Source organism: Lepidochelys kempii, chromosome 2 (assembly GCF_965140285.1).
Source record: "Lepidochelys kempii isolate rLepKem1 chromosome 2, rLepKem1.hap1, whole genome shotgun sequence".
Classification (NCBI taxonomy): Eukaryota; Metazoa; Chordata; order Testudines; family Cheloniidae; genus Lepidochelys; species Lepidochelys kempii.
This window is the reverse complement of record NC_136381.1, coordinates 16,914,578-16,931,173: the sequence shown is the minus strand read 5'-3', so window position 1 is coordinate 16,931,173 and position 16,596 is coordinate 16,914,578. Positions and strand designations below refer to the sequence as shown.

General features: G+C 42.7%; 1 protein-coding gene across 6 annotated transcripts in view; it reads right to left on the bottom strand.

Moving 5' to 3' along the window:
- Positions 1-1,660: 1,660 nt before the first annotated feature.
- LOC140906347 (uncharacterized) overlaps positions 1,661-16,596 on the bottom strand; it is an 85,883-nt gene continuing 70,947 nt past the window's right edge. For 3 of the 6 annotated variants that reach the window (XM_073330099.2, XM_073330102.2, XM_073330103.2), the window contains 10 exons: positions 15,662-15,718; positions 14,569-14,619; positions 14,395-14,445; positions 12,578-12,634; positions 11,837-11,881; positions 9,454-9,615; positions 8,938-9,036; positions 6,225-6,399; positions 4,636-4,742; positions 1,661-4,055 (listed from right to left, as the gene is read on the bottom strand). In XM_073330099.2, coding sequence (XP_073186200.2) covers positions 3,748-4,055; positions 4,636-4,742; positions 6,225-6,399; positions 8,938-9,036; positions 9,454-9,615; positions 11,837-11,881; positions 12,578-12,634; positions 14,395-14,445; positions 14,569-14,619; positions 15,662-15,718 — 1,112 coding nt within the window. In that variant the 3' untranslated portion in view covers positions 1,661-3,747. The remainder of the gene's footprint in view (positions 4,056-4,635; positions 4,743-6,224; positions 6,400-8,937; positions 9,037-9,453; positions 9,616-11,836; positions 11,882-12,577; positions 12,635-14,394; positions 14,446-14,568; positions 14,620-15,661; positions 15,719-16,596) is intronic. The other 3 variants (XM_073330100.2, XM_073330101.2, XM_073330104.2) reach the window with 3 other exon arrangements.

Sequence of the window (16,596 nt, the reverse complement as noted above, 5' to 3'; positions counted from 1 at the left end):
ATCTATATTAGAGGAATTAGCTTGTGCTCATTTGAATTTGCTAATTGTCAAATTCATTTCTTTCAAAGGCCAGTTTTTCCTTTCAGCTAATTAGCTGACTGACCTCTTTGTTGTCACTTTTTATTTGTAAATGACATGATGTAGAAAACAAATTGCAGTCATTCTGCCAAAAAGGCTGTTAAGAGAACTTCTAAAAGTCCAGTTCTGAAATTTAGTATGAATACCTATTGTTTAGTATCAAAACTCATCCTCCGTGTCAGATTAAAAGAACGGGCATTTTGTAGATTATTGTAGATTAATCCTGTTTTTTTGCTGAAGTGGATATTTAAATGATCACTTTTGGACCTAGCAGTGCATCTTGAAGGAATGTGTGAGGTTCGTTTGGATTTGCCTGTGGATGTAATTTCTCAAGTCACTTCGCCAACCCTCCACTTTGCCAACCTTCACACCTTTTGTGATTAAATGTTAGTGCGGGGTTGTAGGCTTAGAACTTTCTATCAGTTTTCTTCACCAATCTTGTATTTTAAAAGGTGTACATACTTCAATTGATAATGAGGGAAGTGATTCCTTCCACTAACGGGAGGATTCACAACCACATACTATCCCTCCCTTCAGTTTTTCATGTTGCTATTCCTTTGGTGGGCTTTCCCTAAAAGTCCTGGGGGGGAATCCGGGTCCCATAGAATGCAATGGAAAAACTCCCATTAACATCTATGAGGTCAGGATTTTCACTCCTTATGTGTGGGACATTTCCCTAAACATTTGCTAGCTGCTTTCTTAATTATGAACTGTGATGGTAACTTGTACCTCCAGCAGACCCACAGTAATCCTCTGCTCTGTCACTGAAGCAAGCTCACTCTACTGGTTTTGCTCCGTTGCAAATGATTAGCAAAGAAATGCAGGACTGGAAGGGACCTTTCAAGGTCATCTAGTCCAGCCCGCTGCACTGTGGCGTTTTCCACAGTGGTCTAATCTTGTACTGCTTTTTTAAAAAGACAGTAAGTATCCTATATGCCTCGGTTTTGTGATAACTTAGTTATCAAAGAGCATTCAGATGCAGCACTGGATTTTAAGGGAATTTTGCATATTTACCTAACAGTCTCACAATACTGACTAAGGCAAAAAGACCAGATGACATGGGCAAAGTCAAGTAACTTCATGATGTGGAAGAACCTACGCAGGCCTTCTGCTTCCAGAGCCTTTGTTCTAATTGTTGGCCACACAACGTCCTTGCGCTCAACACAGAGCAAAGTTCTGATGACTAAGTTGCAGACCCTTAAAACAGGAATCTAGACAAGAAATACTGAAACAATTTCAGAAAAATCACTATAATAAAGATAAGATGTTGCAATTATAAGTTAGTAGCAAGTGTCTTTATTGTAAAAAATGTTAGTGGAAATCTTCATTTGTTTCAAGAGGAGCCTGAAAGGGGGTGACATTTGAAAATTTGACATTTGGTTTTATTACACTGTCAACTGTTTACTTCAAGTTAATTTTCTGTTTGAATATCCATTTCACACATTTACAGTAAAATCAAATCAACAGTTGTAGTAAAGATTGTCAGTAATTTTATAGATCTAATTAAGTTAAAGCGTACTATGACAGTACCACCAGAAATCTTCTGCAAATACTAAAAATGAAATATTTACTTTAATATATGGGATGAGATTATATTCAGTATTTTAGGTCATAAATCAGAAAGTGGTAGACTGCTTTAATTTAACTTCTAAACTAAAAACTTGCTTAGATTTTTTTTTAGATGATGAAGAAAATATCCCAGGCAACCTGTCTTTTATTTTCATACACAATTCAAAGTCAGAATTAAAAAAAACTTTCATGCAAACTGGTTAAACATTTATTTAGCCACCAGGGAGAATTTCTTGTTCACAACTCCATGTCTACTGTGAGTTTTAGGAGACCAAGAATTTCAAAGCATGGAATGGGCTGGAGGGAAGAGCCTGTTCTGTTCAAGACCCTGACCTTTGAAACATACACATGTCCCTACTCATTCTGAAACATCTGACTAGTCCCATTGACTGACATTTTATGGTCTTGCTATGCAGGAGGTTAGAGGAGGTGATTGTGGTCCCTTCTGGGTTTAAAATCTATGGATCCCATTGCACTGTTGGTGCTAATCGGAACTGAGATGAAGCAATGAGATTAAAATTGGTGCCAGAACATATGCCAGCATCGAAAGCAATGAAGCTGCTGTTGATTTAACTCTCAGTGAGATTTGATTAAGTAGATAATTTACTTCCTAGCATTAACATTTAATTGGTCACATCAAAGCTTTGAAATTAACACCTCATTGTGTGTACTTCATTGCTTAGCTGCTAAGTAGCAATAGCCTTACCTATATAAATCAGTGTTGTCCTATTAAGCAAGTCATTCAGAAAACTCTGCAATGGAAAGGCCTGGAACCATCCATCATAATAATAAATCGTAGCTGCCACAGAAAGCAGCAAAAAGTGCAGATTACTCTAGATTTGCTATTGTTCCCAGTTCAATTTTTCAATGATTCTGGGAATAAGGATTTTTAATTTTCTCCCACCCACTCCTCAAAGGTCTCATTACAGCTCACAATGGTGTGTTTTGTTTTGTTTTCTAAAAGGGGGACAGGAAAGAGGCTGATTTGCTGCTATAGTTTAACAGTGTAACTCCACTGATTCCATGCAGATGGCATAAGGGAAGCGTGACAGTGGGCCACAGGAAGGAAAAATGTAGTTTAATTTGAGCAATCTATTAAATTAGTACTGTTGGCATCATGCCATATTCCTGGAAGCTGAAGTTTGTTTCTCCAAAGAACAGTCACAGCATGGCCAGTAGAGATGCAGGCTTCCCCACATCATTTGGCCCCCGTGCATGAGTTCTGATCAGAAGATGCCACTGTGCTCCCTGTCTACATAATATACAAAAGGGAAATTGGAGACCTATAAAACTCTGCAGCATGTTACAATTGCCCGTTGACATGCAGAGCCAGTAGGAGGCGGGGCAAGAAAATTCACAGCGAATGGGGATAGACTGGAAACTAAGGCCTCAGCCGGCCAAAGATGTAATAGGAAGGGGCTCCATGTTGTTGAAGGGAGAACATGTGCTCTGTGGCACCCTGAAGCCTGGATGGGTGACCTCTGTAGAGGTACCGCAGACATCTGCTCAGTTTTTTGGAGACGTGTCTTGACAGATTTTCCTCATCTCCTCCCACCCCGTCCCTGAATATTCAAGAAGGATATTGGCCAGAGAGTGTTACCATAGTTACGCAACTAGTATAGCATGGATCTTAAGCTTGGTATTTTACAATCATGGAGGAGTTCTGCATTAACTACACACATAGTGGCATGTAATATGAAAATGTATCAAATTCTAATTCCAACCCTTCAATTGTGTGTGTGTGTTTCCAGTGAGACACATCTCATTTCCAATACAAAACAAAATAAATTGTAACCAAGTGCCGGAGGTGTTAGCAAAAATCAGTCACCTGTCAGAGGGGTCTTTACAAAACAGCTGAACAAAACTACTAGATACTTTCAAATAATCATGTAAGACAGATGGAAATGGTCCTTAGGGCACGTTTCCCTGTAGAACAGAGTTCTATATCCTAACGTATATAACCCGTTACCTAGTCTGTAATTCAATCTGGGGTCTGTACGAACATGTAGAAGAGACTTTACAAAGATAAGATAAAATAGGACACGCAGCGGTTGATGGTGGCACCTCCATGCCACTTCCCAATTGGATATAGAGACTTGGCTATCTCTCCTGTGGTGTGGCTCTGGCTTTTCCCGGGGGGTGGCGTGCAGCTCTCTTTATTCTTCTTAAAGCACTCCTCCACGGACCTGCCTCCTCGCTGCTCTCCTCAGAGCTGGAGGTTCTGGTGCCTATTCCAGAGTCCCCTGCAGGCCTTTCAGCTGTTCCGCTCCGACATGAGACTCTATTCTCTTGGCATGCTCGCCTGGTTAGAAACCTCAAGCTTTCATTGAAAGAGGCGGCAGCCATACACTCAGCAGCTGTCTTATCACAGGTACACAGTAGCTTCTCGCACATGCTCCAGCCAATGCCTTAAAAGGGAGGTTTTGAAGTTGAAAAATGGCTGACAGCAAATCGTAATTGGTGTAAGCAGATTTAAAAACATGTCGTCAGCTCACCACTTATAGTAAAGCCATAACCCCAGTTTTCAAACTCAGGCTTCTAAATCCATAGTTAGGCATCTAAATACAAGTCATCTGATTTTTCAGAGATGCTGAGCAACTGCAGCTGCCATTGACTTCAGTGGGACTTGGAGATGTTAGCACTCTGAAACGGACCAGTTTGCATTCAGGTGCCCACCTACTGATAGAAGCCAGCCATACCCTGGGAGCCACCAGTGCTCTGTGGACAACACTGTTTCGCTTAACTAGGAAAAGTGCTCAGGCTTAGGACAAGCTTAGCTAGTGCATTCTAGCTAAGCCTAACCTAAACTTGATCACTTTTTTCCCCTACTCAAGGCCAATTCCAAATGGCTGTCAGAGCACTGTTAATATAACCCCTTTTTTTTCCAGTTTCTAACTTCTGTGATTCGGTTCTAGTTGTGTGCTTCTACACTGATCTCTATTTTGCTCAAGGGGAATGTCATTAATTTAATCATCAGACCAAACTTACACTTTGGTTTATGATCTAAACATACAACTTCAGATCTCAAACTTCCCTCTATCTGGCACCCAAGTTTTTTAACTTGTTCCATACAGCATTGATGGGAGAAACAGCACCTAAAACAAAGAACAAATGTTTACCTTTCTTAAAAGTAACTCATCTCCCAGTATTTGCTATTATTTGGCTATTCATTTTCATTGCATCTTGAAACTGGGAATACATTTGTTTTAACCTTTGATGAAAAAATGTTTCTTATCCAAACAAGTTGTTAAATAAAGCTTTTCATCATCTTACTATTACTTTCTCATTCATTCAGTCGCTTGCTTTTGTCTTTATTCAACTGCGAGTTCTTTGGAAGGGAGACCAGACTCTTTTTTTTTTTTTTAAACTTGTCTGATGTAATAAATTGCGTAAGTAATCCTTTCAAAAACTGGGCATCTGTCTCTCATATTCCCTCAGACTTTAGCTGACTGACAACTTGGAAACTGCTAGTATCGTGAGGGCTAAATCCTTCCATGGAATAAGTCATATAAGTTAGGACTGGAGAAGACCTATACTCGGAGAGTCTATTTTCCTGCTAGTTCCTTACAATATGTATTCCAGTAGTCAAACTTGAGATGGCTCAGGACTTCCATCACTTCCCCTAGGGTGACGTTTCAACATGCTACTGGACCTCACCCTGAGAAAGATTTCCCTTTCCTTAGAGTTAGTGTGAATTTTCTCTAATTTTATCTCATTCTTAGATGTATCCTCCAGTAAATGCAAAACTCCACAATGGGGTCAGGATTTCACGCCTGGTATTTACATTCTTCAAAAGGATAGTGCAGCATAGATCTATATTAACAGACTAACTTGTCTATCTGCAAGTTACTATTCAACCCATCCATTTCTTGAGTATGCTTTACCTCAACCTCACTCCACACCTGCTCCTCATACTTCCTCCCCTCCCTCTCCTCACCTATTGTGCCCTCCTTTCCCCTCCTAACCACTCTACCCCTCAAATCTGAGACGTTAACATTACATTTGTCACAATCCCACTGATTGCTATGCTTGAACGGTCTAGCCCAGCGGTTCTCAAATTTCATTACACCATGACCCTCTTCTGACAACAAAAATTACTACGTGACCCCAGGAATGGGGGACCAAAGCCTCAGCCCACCTGAGCTCTGCCCACCCCGGACAGGTGAGCCAAAGCCCAAGGGCTTCAGCCCCAGGCAGGGGGCCTATAACATGAGCTCCACTGCCCAGGGCTGAAGCCAAAGCCTGAGCCCCGCAGCCAGGGTGGAAGCCCTTGAGCTTTGGCTTTGGCCCCAAGCAGTGGGGCTCAGGCTTTGACCCCGGGCCCCAGCAAGTCTAACACCAACCCTGATGACCCCATTAAAACAGGGTCAGGACCCACTTTGGGGTCATGACCCACAGTTTGAGAACCCCTGGTCTAGCCTTTTCCCTACCATGTCTGTCTTATCTGTTTAGAAAAGCTCTTCAGGGCAGGGTCTAACACAATGGAGTCCTGATCTTGGGTGGGCCCTAGGCAACACTATAATACACATTATTAACAACAGACAGTGCTAACTAGAAGGTTGTTGAAGAGCCGGCACCTGTCCAGTACATCTGTAGGATAACCTCTTCCTTCTTGGCCACAGTAGCAACCATAATATTCAAATTCCTGTGGGCATCGATCAGTCAAGCAAAACAGCATTTCTCCTAGCTGAAGCAGCTCCTGCTTCACCTTTCCATTCCCTCTCATTTGCAGAAAGGTGAATCTGTCACAGACTGCAAAGAGAGACATTTTGTTTACTAAGTAACATGCAGAGTTTGACACTGGACATTCTTCAGGGCAGAGCCCATGTCTTCTCTTTGTTTGGAACATTCAGAGCTACCACAGACTCCCTCAAATTCTTACTCGTTTTACATAGTTTCTGCCTTCCATAATCCACGTCTCTCCTCAGAACCTTATTGAGCGTCTCTCTAATTACCCAGGGTCCTCTGGAATGGGTCTGAATTTACCAGCTGATTTTCATAAAAATGGTGAGTGGCTTACAACTTGTATGTATTTCCAAATACCACATGCTTCACAGGGTCTTCAGCAGAATTGTATGCAAGACTGTAAGCCTCTTGGATCAGCTTTTGTTCTGTGTTAGTACGGGAGAAGCACATTTATGACTAGGACCCCCAAGTCGCTATGGTAATACAAATACATAATTACACAATGTTACAGTCTTTCTACTATGTGTGTTCAGGACCTCTAGGTATGAGCATAACAGAAATAACGGCTGTAGTAGCATACTGTTAAAGGAGGTCAAATGTGTTCAGTCAAATTAGACTCATGGGACTACAACTGTAGTTTTAGATGACTTGAGAAATCCTGCATCTGCCTTTTCATTAGGATTAGATTTTCCTTCATTTACTTAATTATTTTATTTGGAGCTATTCTTAAAGACCATCCCAATATTTCTATCCTTGAACCAAAACCATGGCCAACTTTAAACCTAGCTGAAGTAACCCCCAAACTTCGGTAAACTCCCATATTATCTCCATGTAATTGTTTTTAAACTGGCTGTCCTACATTGAGCACAAATTGCCTTTGCTTAGAATAGATTCTAATGACTATTTCTTTGTGGAGAAGGAAAAGGCAGATGAAATGAGATCTCCTGTACAAAGGCACTGGCGAGTAATTAAATGTCGTTATGCCAGCTGGGCATAATTAAGAAAAGAGAGGCAGAGAATAGTCAAAATGGGAACACAGACTCTCATGAAGGGAAAGCTTTTTTTTCACTCTGCAAGTGTAAGATGCAAATTAAAAGGGGTTATGATGTTAATGTTTTGCACTTAGGTAACGTTTCAGGTTAAAGTGGGTCTTTCTCCCAAGGTTCTCAACGCCATTTTAAGATGGTCAGAAATAAGAATGCAATGCATTAAGATTTGACTCATTCTGAAAAGGGATTGATTAAAATCTAGAGCTTACTTAGAGGAAAGAATGGGAGCAAGACAATGGCTATGTTGTGTCTGAAGGAAGGAACGGTAGGAGCTAGACCACTGCCCCAGGACAGGGATCCTATGGTCCCATAACAGTGGGAGCAGGATAAAAATTCCCCCAACAATGTGGGAGCGGGTGGGAGTGGATATTGTGGGGCAGGACGGGAGTGGGATTAACAACAAAATCCCCTGCCGGGCTGTAATAGGAGCATTTTTCAAAATGGAATTTGTGCCAGTTAACCCACGTATGCCATTAATGCTAAGGTGATATGTGTGTGTGACATTCCTCCATGGTCAACTTTAAAAATGTTCCTAATTAAGTTTGGCTACCAGAGGAGCGAGCAACCTATTAACTGCCTATTGAGAAGAAGGATGGTCTTGCAGTTAAGGCTCTGGACTAAGACTCAGATCTGGGTTTGATCTCCACTTCTGCCACAGACTTCCTGTGTGATCCCCAGTAAATCACTTTAGTCCCTCTATGCCTCAGTCCCCATAGCTGTAAAACAGTGATAATACTCCCTTTGTCTTGTTTATTTCTACTGAGAGACCTTTGGGGCAGAGTTTGCGTTTCTACAGTGTGTTTCCACAGTGCTCAGCACAATGGGGCCTTAGTAATTAGTGATGCAGCAAACAGTCAGAATTGAAGGAAAGAAATCTTTCTCACTGTTACGTGCAGAGAGACCCATGTTTGTCTGGTACAACCTGGCCCCAGCTTGCATTCCTGAGCCTCTGGTGTCACCCCAAACTATGTCCCTTCTGAAGTGTGACCCTCTTTCTCTGGTTCCACTCGTCCTCCAGGGCCCTGATCCCAGACTGGGCTCTCTGAGCATTACCAGAATATGAGTAATTATTATCGAAAAGTCAACTTAAATAATTCAATTGTTTGAGAAATGCTGGCTTGCCCCTGCCCTCTGGCTCCTGACTATCCATAGCCCCCTAGCTTTGGGGCCATTCCTCTCACCATGTCTAACACACAGGGGAGATCTCCTGATGAAGCATGCTGAGACCTGGGGTGTGCAAGAATGACCACTCTCAACTGTCTTGGGGAACTCTCTAAACTCTGCACAGAGGTGCTGAAAATAAAATGGAGACAGGGAGCCTGGAAGGACAGTGGCGCTGTCATGGAGCAGAGAGGGTGTTTGGGAGGGGGGAAAAGTCCTTGTGCCTCTGATAGTTGCAGGCAATGCAGGGTCATTTAGACTGGAAATTAAAGTTGCTTAAAAACACCAAGCAAGTGAACATCCCTTCTCCGAGTCCGTTTTTATCCACCTTTTATTTTAAAGGGACATTTGTGAATAGTGTATAAGGGGTTAATGAGAAAACCATTACGGCTACCTTGTCTGATAGCTTCATCGGGCCCCCTCTTGGCGAGCGTCACTTCTGGGGATATCGCAGAGGAAGCTGTGCTCGCTTCTCCTATCTTAAAGCTTGTCTCTGCAGATCACATGATATACATGTTAACTCGCATTAGAAAGAGTCGCATGAAGGCAAGAGGGTGCTCTCCTCATTCCACTAACAATAGCGTATCCTCAAGCAGAGGCACTGAGCCAGTAATGTGACTGAAATCCTTTAAAACTTGTGGGTGGACAAAAAGTTTTGTTCCAAACAGAATAGGCTGGGTGAGACCTGCTTATAGCCTTGGTCGATAACCTCTTCTGATCTGTGCTCTGCTGCTGTGAGTAAAGCCAATGTTATTCTTGGAGGTCCATTTAGGGATAATACATAAATCCAGGGCAGTAATAGTGCCGCTCCACATGGCTTGGGAAATACTGGGCCTAGGTAGCTGTGACGGGGAATAGGGACGTGGTTTAAGTTGAAACAGAAAATGAATTTCATTTGTTGTACACTCACCTTGTTCTGTTGTCGTGGGGGGATCGTTTTCAGTGGGGATCACGTCTGGCCCTGTTGAGTTAATACCGGCTGTGGCTGTGGTTGGCCCTTCCATCGGGAAAGCATCCTCTGTAACTTCTGAAGGTACACTTACAATTAAATCACTTTCCTGCCCCCTCTGAACTGATGGGGAGAAAAAGAAAAGCAAGAAGGAGAAATAGCAGGATAATCACTAACAACACACCCATTTAAATGGTAAGTAAATTGATCTCCTAGACAACAGGACAGAGTAATAATCCCAGACAGACCTGGTTTAAAGCACCAGTCATTGAAAGAAACCCCAAATTCCCACTCTTGTTAATTTCTTCACATTTCTTACGTATCTTAGAGTCATGCTGGTTAAAGATGGCGATAAGAGTAACCCATGTTTATTACAGGTTAAAAAGAATGCATGTTACACTTGGAAGGTGAAGGATTATCCCAGGTAGCTAAATGACATAACCAGGTGATTGGGCAACCAGAAAAGGTGCAGGTCAGTGTTTGTTTCCTGAGTTCATCACACCTCCGTTCTTAGTCCATCACCCCACCAAAGTAGCCCAATGATGCTGAACTGAATAGCAGCAGGAGAGGTGGTGACACGCTCATCTAGTTCAGGTTTGGCAGGTGAGTCAGGAGAATGTGAAGAGACTCTGAAAGGTAGAGCGCAGAGTAGTGGCTCCATTCACTTATTTTCTCTTGTATTTCCCCTGTATTTTCACACTATTGTTGCTTTTGGAGCTCAGCGAGTCTTTTTGGAGACTGGTAGCCTTGGCATGAGGCTGGGAGATTTCCATGAGAGGGAAAGCACACAGAAGGGCATGTGAAGAAAGGAACTGACAATAAATATTTGCCAGTTACTTAGTGGGGTTCATGTGGGTTGGACTTAGAGCTCTGTGAAGAACTAATTTTTTGGTTCAGTGGCTGAACCTTAACTTTTTTAAAAAGGCTTTGGGTCAACACTAAATGACCATTTTTCTGGCAGAACAAAAAGTTAAAAATAAAAAGTTGTTTCAGGTCAAATGAAACATTTTATTCAACCCAAAACCGAACATTTTGTTTCATTTTCAAGGGCTGGTTTTGCTTTTTTTTTACCTTTTCAATAAAACAAGAAAAATTCAAAACAAAGTCATTTCAAATCAAAACATTGAAACGTTTAATTTTTAAAATGCCAAAATGAAACATTTTTACTTTTTTTCAGAATTTCTTTTCCTGAGCCAGTCTGGTGTGTTGCATGTGAATTTGTGCAGCTTTGGTCAACCCAAGTATGCATTTTTTCAGGGGGGCAGCTAAGTTTAATCCAGGAAGCTTTGCTCAGTGCTAGTGGGGCTGCTGGTTGCTTTACCTGGTTGTGACACAGTGAAATATGAGCAATGCTCAATAGTCATACACAGTATAATCAGAGTTAGGACGCTTTACTTGCAGGCATCTCATCATGAACAGCTACAACACTTCACATTCCAGACAACAGTGATTGCTATGTGTGATGCCCAGAGATTTTGGGATGTGTATGTTGGACCTTTAACGTTTTTGTGTTTAAGCAAACTTAGAGTTGGTGAAAGCTGCATTGAGATCCATCCAGACAGAAGTACTGTGTCTATACACAGACCAGACAACACTGGCTGCCCCTCACTGCTTTGCCAATCTGCCTCACACCTGACCTGCAGGAACCAAATTGCCAGGAGTGAGAAGGTAGTTCAGTCTCCATGCTCATTCTGTCCTTTGGCTTCTCCACTGGGGGTGCCAACTGGGTCACTAACTACCATCTGCTGAGGTGGTGGAGTTAGTTTGTGCAACACATGTTTGTTGGGAAATGGTTTGAAAGCATTAATATTATTGTTTGTTATACAGTACCCAAAAGTGTGCTAGACCCCTCTCAGTACAGAGAAATAGCACTATCATTAATACGAGTATTCTCCCCATTGCACGGATGGAGGAACTGAGGCCGAGAGGTAAAATGACTTGTTGACAGCTTTGGAGTACACCAGTCTCAGAGCAGGATTAGAACTCCGAAGGTGCTTGTTCTATACCAAACTGTAGCAATCTCCCAAGAACTTGGCAGACAACTCCTCTTTGGTGCAGAGACACATCTTTCTGGTATGTCTTTATACTGGGTCTAGGACAAGGGGCCCTGATCCCTGACTGGGAGCCCTGGGCACCATTGCAGTACAAATAATTTTAATACCTGAGTCAGAGATGGCACAGATGAAAAATTGCTTCTTCCCCCTGCGGCCCCCTCCCAGATTCAGTGTCACCTGAAATTTCCCTGGTCCAGTTCAGTTCACCTGAATTAGCTTCATAAAGGTCAACTGAAAATAAAAGGGTGCTGCAGGATATCAAACCAGGTGTCATGGTGCTGTCTCCTTACTTTCAGTTGCAGCTGCTGGTGTGGCTGCGATCTTCTCTTTAGTAACTGCAAAACATTAAGCAGCTTTTAGGTCATGAAAGAATTCTATGCAATGCTGTGCAGGAGGTGAGAAAAGAGCATTATAACGGTCCCCTCTGGCTGTAATATCTATGAATGTGCTTTAAAGGATCGTTGTATTAGGAAACCTGATGTTAATGGAGGGTTAGATTTTCAAAGGCACAAAGTGCATTGAAGTCAAGGCGCACAGGGCAATTAACTCCTGTTTGGGCCTTTGAAATCGCAGCTAGAAATAATTTGTGAAATTTCAAAAACGTTCACTGAAAATGGTTCTTTGCTTTGATTGAAAGATTCTCCAGCAGAGGCTGCAATCCTGACATTGCACTATGCTGCTTGACAGTGCCAGAAAATGGAAATGACAGGTCTAGTTTCAGTGCTCAAATTCAGTGAAAGGCAAAAGCTAAACAACATAAAAATGGTGAAATGTCCAATTCAATTTTAACACTTGTAGTTTAAATGAGATTTTTAACTTGTCTATCTCTTTAAAAAAACAATTTTTCTCCCATGAAAGATGATTTAAAAAAAAAATTCAAGGCAGGTGAGCCATAATATTACTATAGTATAATCACTTCAAATGCCATTGTGTTACCAACTGCCATGCTATTATCACACATCTGCAGGTTTATTCTCACCCCTGTAGTCTGCTCTGTGACACCATGTAGTCAAGCTCTAAGATTCACTTACCTGTTAGTGTGGGATCTATGAAGGAAGCAAATATGCCTTCGTGATCTCTTGCAATAACTAGACAGGAAAGCAGAAGCACTAGGATAGTGAACCAAACAAACTGTACTTGTTTAGTGGCTTTGATCTGAGATTCTCAAAGTACGAACAACCAACCAACCGTCGTCATGACCTCATTGTACAGATGAGGAACTGAGGCACAGAGTTGCTAAGGCGATGGTCCTCAAAGGGATGTAGGCATTTGCTCTGCTCAGTGCTGCGATGCCTAAACCCCAGTAGACTTGCCTGCTAATGAAATCTTCAGCCCCAAGTTAGGTGCCCCAGCTCCCTGTACAACACATGGGCAAGTTATGGCCTAAGAGAGGGAGCCTCAGGAGTCAGTAAGCTGAGTAGGGAGCTATCCAAGCTAGCTAGGATGCAATGCCAGGGAGAGAGGCTTAGCTAAGCTGGTGCACCCCGGTGGATGGGTCAAAGATAGGATCCTCTGCCTGATCCCTTCCCTGGAGTGAGGCACCTAAGCCAAGTCTTAGCCATGCTCAGAGCTTGGCTATAGGATAGGCCATGCTGGCAACGTAGCGACTAGTCTGAGAATCCCACTTCAGGTTTGGCTTGAGCTAGAGCTTTAAACTGCTCGTTAACTGCGGGGCAGAGTCAGTGAGTAGGCAGCTTTGCAGAGGCCAGCTGACTACTGCTAATGCCACTGTATGACCACATGGCCCTTACAGTGACTGATTTGCCAGAAAAATACAACCACCACTAAAACCTCCTTGCCTCCTGCTTTGGGAGTCCTCAGGACCATGTCACTGGGCTGAGCAGAACTAGCTACTGAAGACAGAAAATGTGAGTCGTTTATCAGAAAACAAACTGTAAGGAAATACAGACCTTGGTGAAATGCAAAGATGGTGAATGCAGCCTTTGCACAAGGCCTTGTGATAGGGTGGAAAAAGTGAAAATGTCACCAGTGGAGGTTTGTATTCTCTCTTCAATTTGCAGTAGATGAAAATGTGTTTTGTGGATAAAATGATAAATGGTTTTGATCCCATTATAAAATACACCTGTTACCAGGTGCTTGCAATACTTTTTACTTTACTAATAAGCCCCACAAACACCACCCTAAAGTGGAAGTATAATAGCACACCCATTTTACAGAGGAGTAAACCTAAGACACTAAGGCCCAAAATTTCAATAATGTCCCTGTGGAAGTTTTAAGATGTTCACCCATAATTAGTGGACAACTGGGTTGGATTCTTAAGTGCTTGTCTGTGGTTGACCAGAAAGTCATTTACAGAGCTGGGAATGAAATCCAATTCCCCGCTCCTAACCATTAGGCAGCACTACCTTTGCCTGCTAAATTCATCCTGAGAAGGGCTTTTTTTTTTTGCCTGCTTTTTAATTCTTTAGAAATGCAGATCATAAATGACCCTAAAATTGGTGTCTGAATATTGACACCATGGTAGTTAGCGTTCACTTCTGGAGTGTTTTGATGTAAGGAAGCATAGATGCCCTCTAATGATAGGTGCTCAGCACTGGCTTAACTCTGCTCCCACAAGGTCAAAGGGAAAACGCCAATAGATATCAATCGGAGCAGAGGTGCTCCAGAGCTCAGTGCTTTTCAGAATCCCACCCTATGTTCACTAGATTCATTTACTTGCTGTGTTACAAGCAGTGTTTCCAACTTTGCGAATTTCCTAATAAAGGTTTATATTTGCTGGAGATATTTTTTGGTCTCGTGCTGATGTGCTAATTACATATGGCAAATTATCGTTATGTTTTTTTAAAAGGATCATTACAGATGTGCAAATGCAGAAACTACCACTCACATGCTGCTTTGGGCGTTCTCCCCCGTGCATTGCTGAGCTCTCTGGGAGTAGCTGTAAATACACAAACCGAGACGGGAGTTGTTGTCTGATCAGAAAAGCAAGCCGCAAACGACAAAGTAAGAGAGCTGGCGTACGACAAGGGGAGGACAGCTATGAAGTAACAATATCACTTACGCTCAGAAGTGGGGGTTTTCAAGCTGGTATTGCTAGCTGCAGGTGGACTTCCTTTAAAAACAAAAACCGCATAGTATTGTCCTAACATTCACAGGTGACCTTGCGATTTTCTACTCTTCCAGACTTGTGCTTGGTGTGATGGCTCAGAGCAACCCCACTGGACAGGGACCCAGATTCCAAAAAAGTACCTGGGCTCTGCCAAGTGGAGATCAGACACGTTGGTGACCGTGTAGTTGGCCTGGGAGCGCAGAGGCTGTCCAGCCTGTCTGCATTGCCCAGCTCCCCTTCTTGCTGATACCTGAAGCAATAACAGACCATGCACTCCCATGGCCCGCCCGCTATGTGGAAAATCCTTCAAAGTGGCAGCCTCCCCTGCTCCCCACAAGTGACGTGTTCGGCTGCGGAGAAACACATTCATCTGGCTTCTCTTCTGTGTTTCTCTAAGGTGAGCATTCGCTTTCACCCGCAACAGCCCAGCATACGTTCGCTGCATGGAGGGCAGAGGTAAAACCCCTGCCCACGACACCACAGATTTACATTGTGCTTTACATAGTTAGGACCCATTCCCTTTAACGGTCTGTTCAAGGAGCAGCTCTGCTGGCTCAAAGGCTAAAGTTGGAGTCCTCTTACAGTGAAATCTTTTTTGTCCGTCCCCTGTCCCGTCCCCCCCCCCCCCGCATCCCAATGCTATGACTTCACTATGAGCCAAAGCCTGAAGTTCTTATTAAGGCAAGTCTCCCGTTGACTTCATTGACTAATTTCCTCGAGTAAGAGCTAAGCAGTGACTTCATGACATCAGAATTACACAGGCACATTCCAATGCATTGAAACGATTCTGGCTGGAGACTGTCATTGTGTGTTGTATTGTGTATAAAATATTAAAGTGAGTCCTCCCAGCAGAGGGCATCTACAAATCCAAAAAGCTATACTCTAGGACTTAGTCTTGTATTGGCTCACAGGACCAGTGGTAGGTTCTTTTGTATTAGCCATTTTGGTTAACTCCGAGCATATTTCAGTCTTTCCCCTGGATTATTTATGTCACTGCTTCTGAAATTGGTGGGAAATGTTTCTTCTGAAGAGTCAATGCACAAACCTTCTGTCATGGAAGCAGTTGTCAGCCGTGGTTTATCACCCTTGTGGTAAAGAAGCTCTGCAAAAATAAAGGAGGTCTCATTTCAAAGCGATGCACTAGCCGTAAAAACACAATCAGCTCATGGGCAATTCAAGAGACGTCAACTGAGTGTAACATGACTATAGTCATCAGCAATATTGGTGCAAGTGGATTTATTTCGGTTCATGATTGCTGTACCGTTTGTTCAGCGCTGACGCTGCCCTGCAGTCAGTGCTGTGCAACATGAGCAAAGTCCAGGCCCTGCCCCACAGAGCTTTCCTTTGAAAACATTTACTGAAGCACCTTCATGATCATTATTCTTTAAGGCTCCAATTCAACAAGGTACTTAAGAACATCACTACCTTTAACACATGAGCATGCTTAAAATTAGACACTTGCTTAAGTATCTTGCTGAATCAGGCCCTAAGATGGTATAGTTAGAACAGTGTGCACGTAAAAATGGCATGAATCCGACCCTTTTATCATTGCTATCTTTAACATATGGGAGGCAGCCTCTTTTAAAACAGTGGTCTTTGTGTGTGTATATTATACACATGTGGGAATTTCGATATTTGAACCAGTCTATTATTTTTTTAAATAAATGTGTTCTTCCGTAGTTGGACACACAGAACTACCTCTTAAAACTAGGAGCATTGTGGGTAACATTTTCAAAAGCACCTCTCAAAGGGCATTTCTGCCTGTAGTGCCCCCTGCTGGCCAAGTATGGCTCAGCAGCACCCTTCCTCAATTTCTCCTGCAGTGGTTCCCTGGAATAATCCACAGAGATTTTATGTCCAATAACAAGCAACCTTCTCGGGGACTGGGTTATTAATATGACTAAAGTAGCTCTCTTCCACCCAAGACTCCTATGGAGCATAGCCCCTCCTCCTTGGTCTGTCTGACTCCAAACCTCTTCT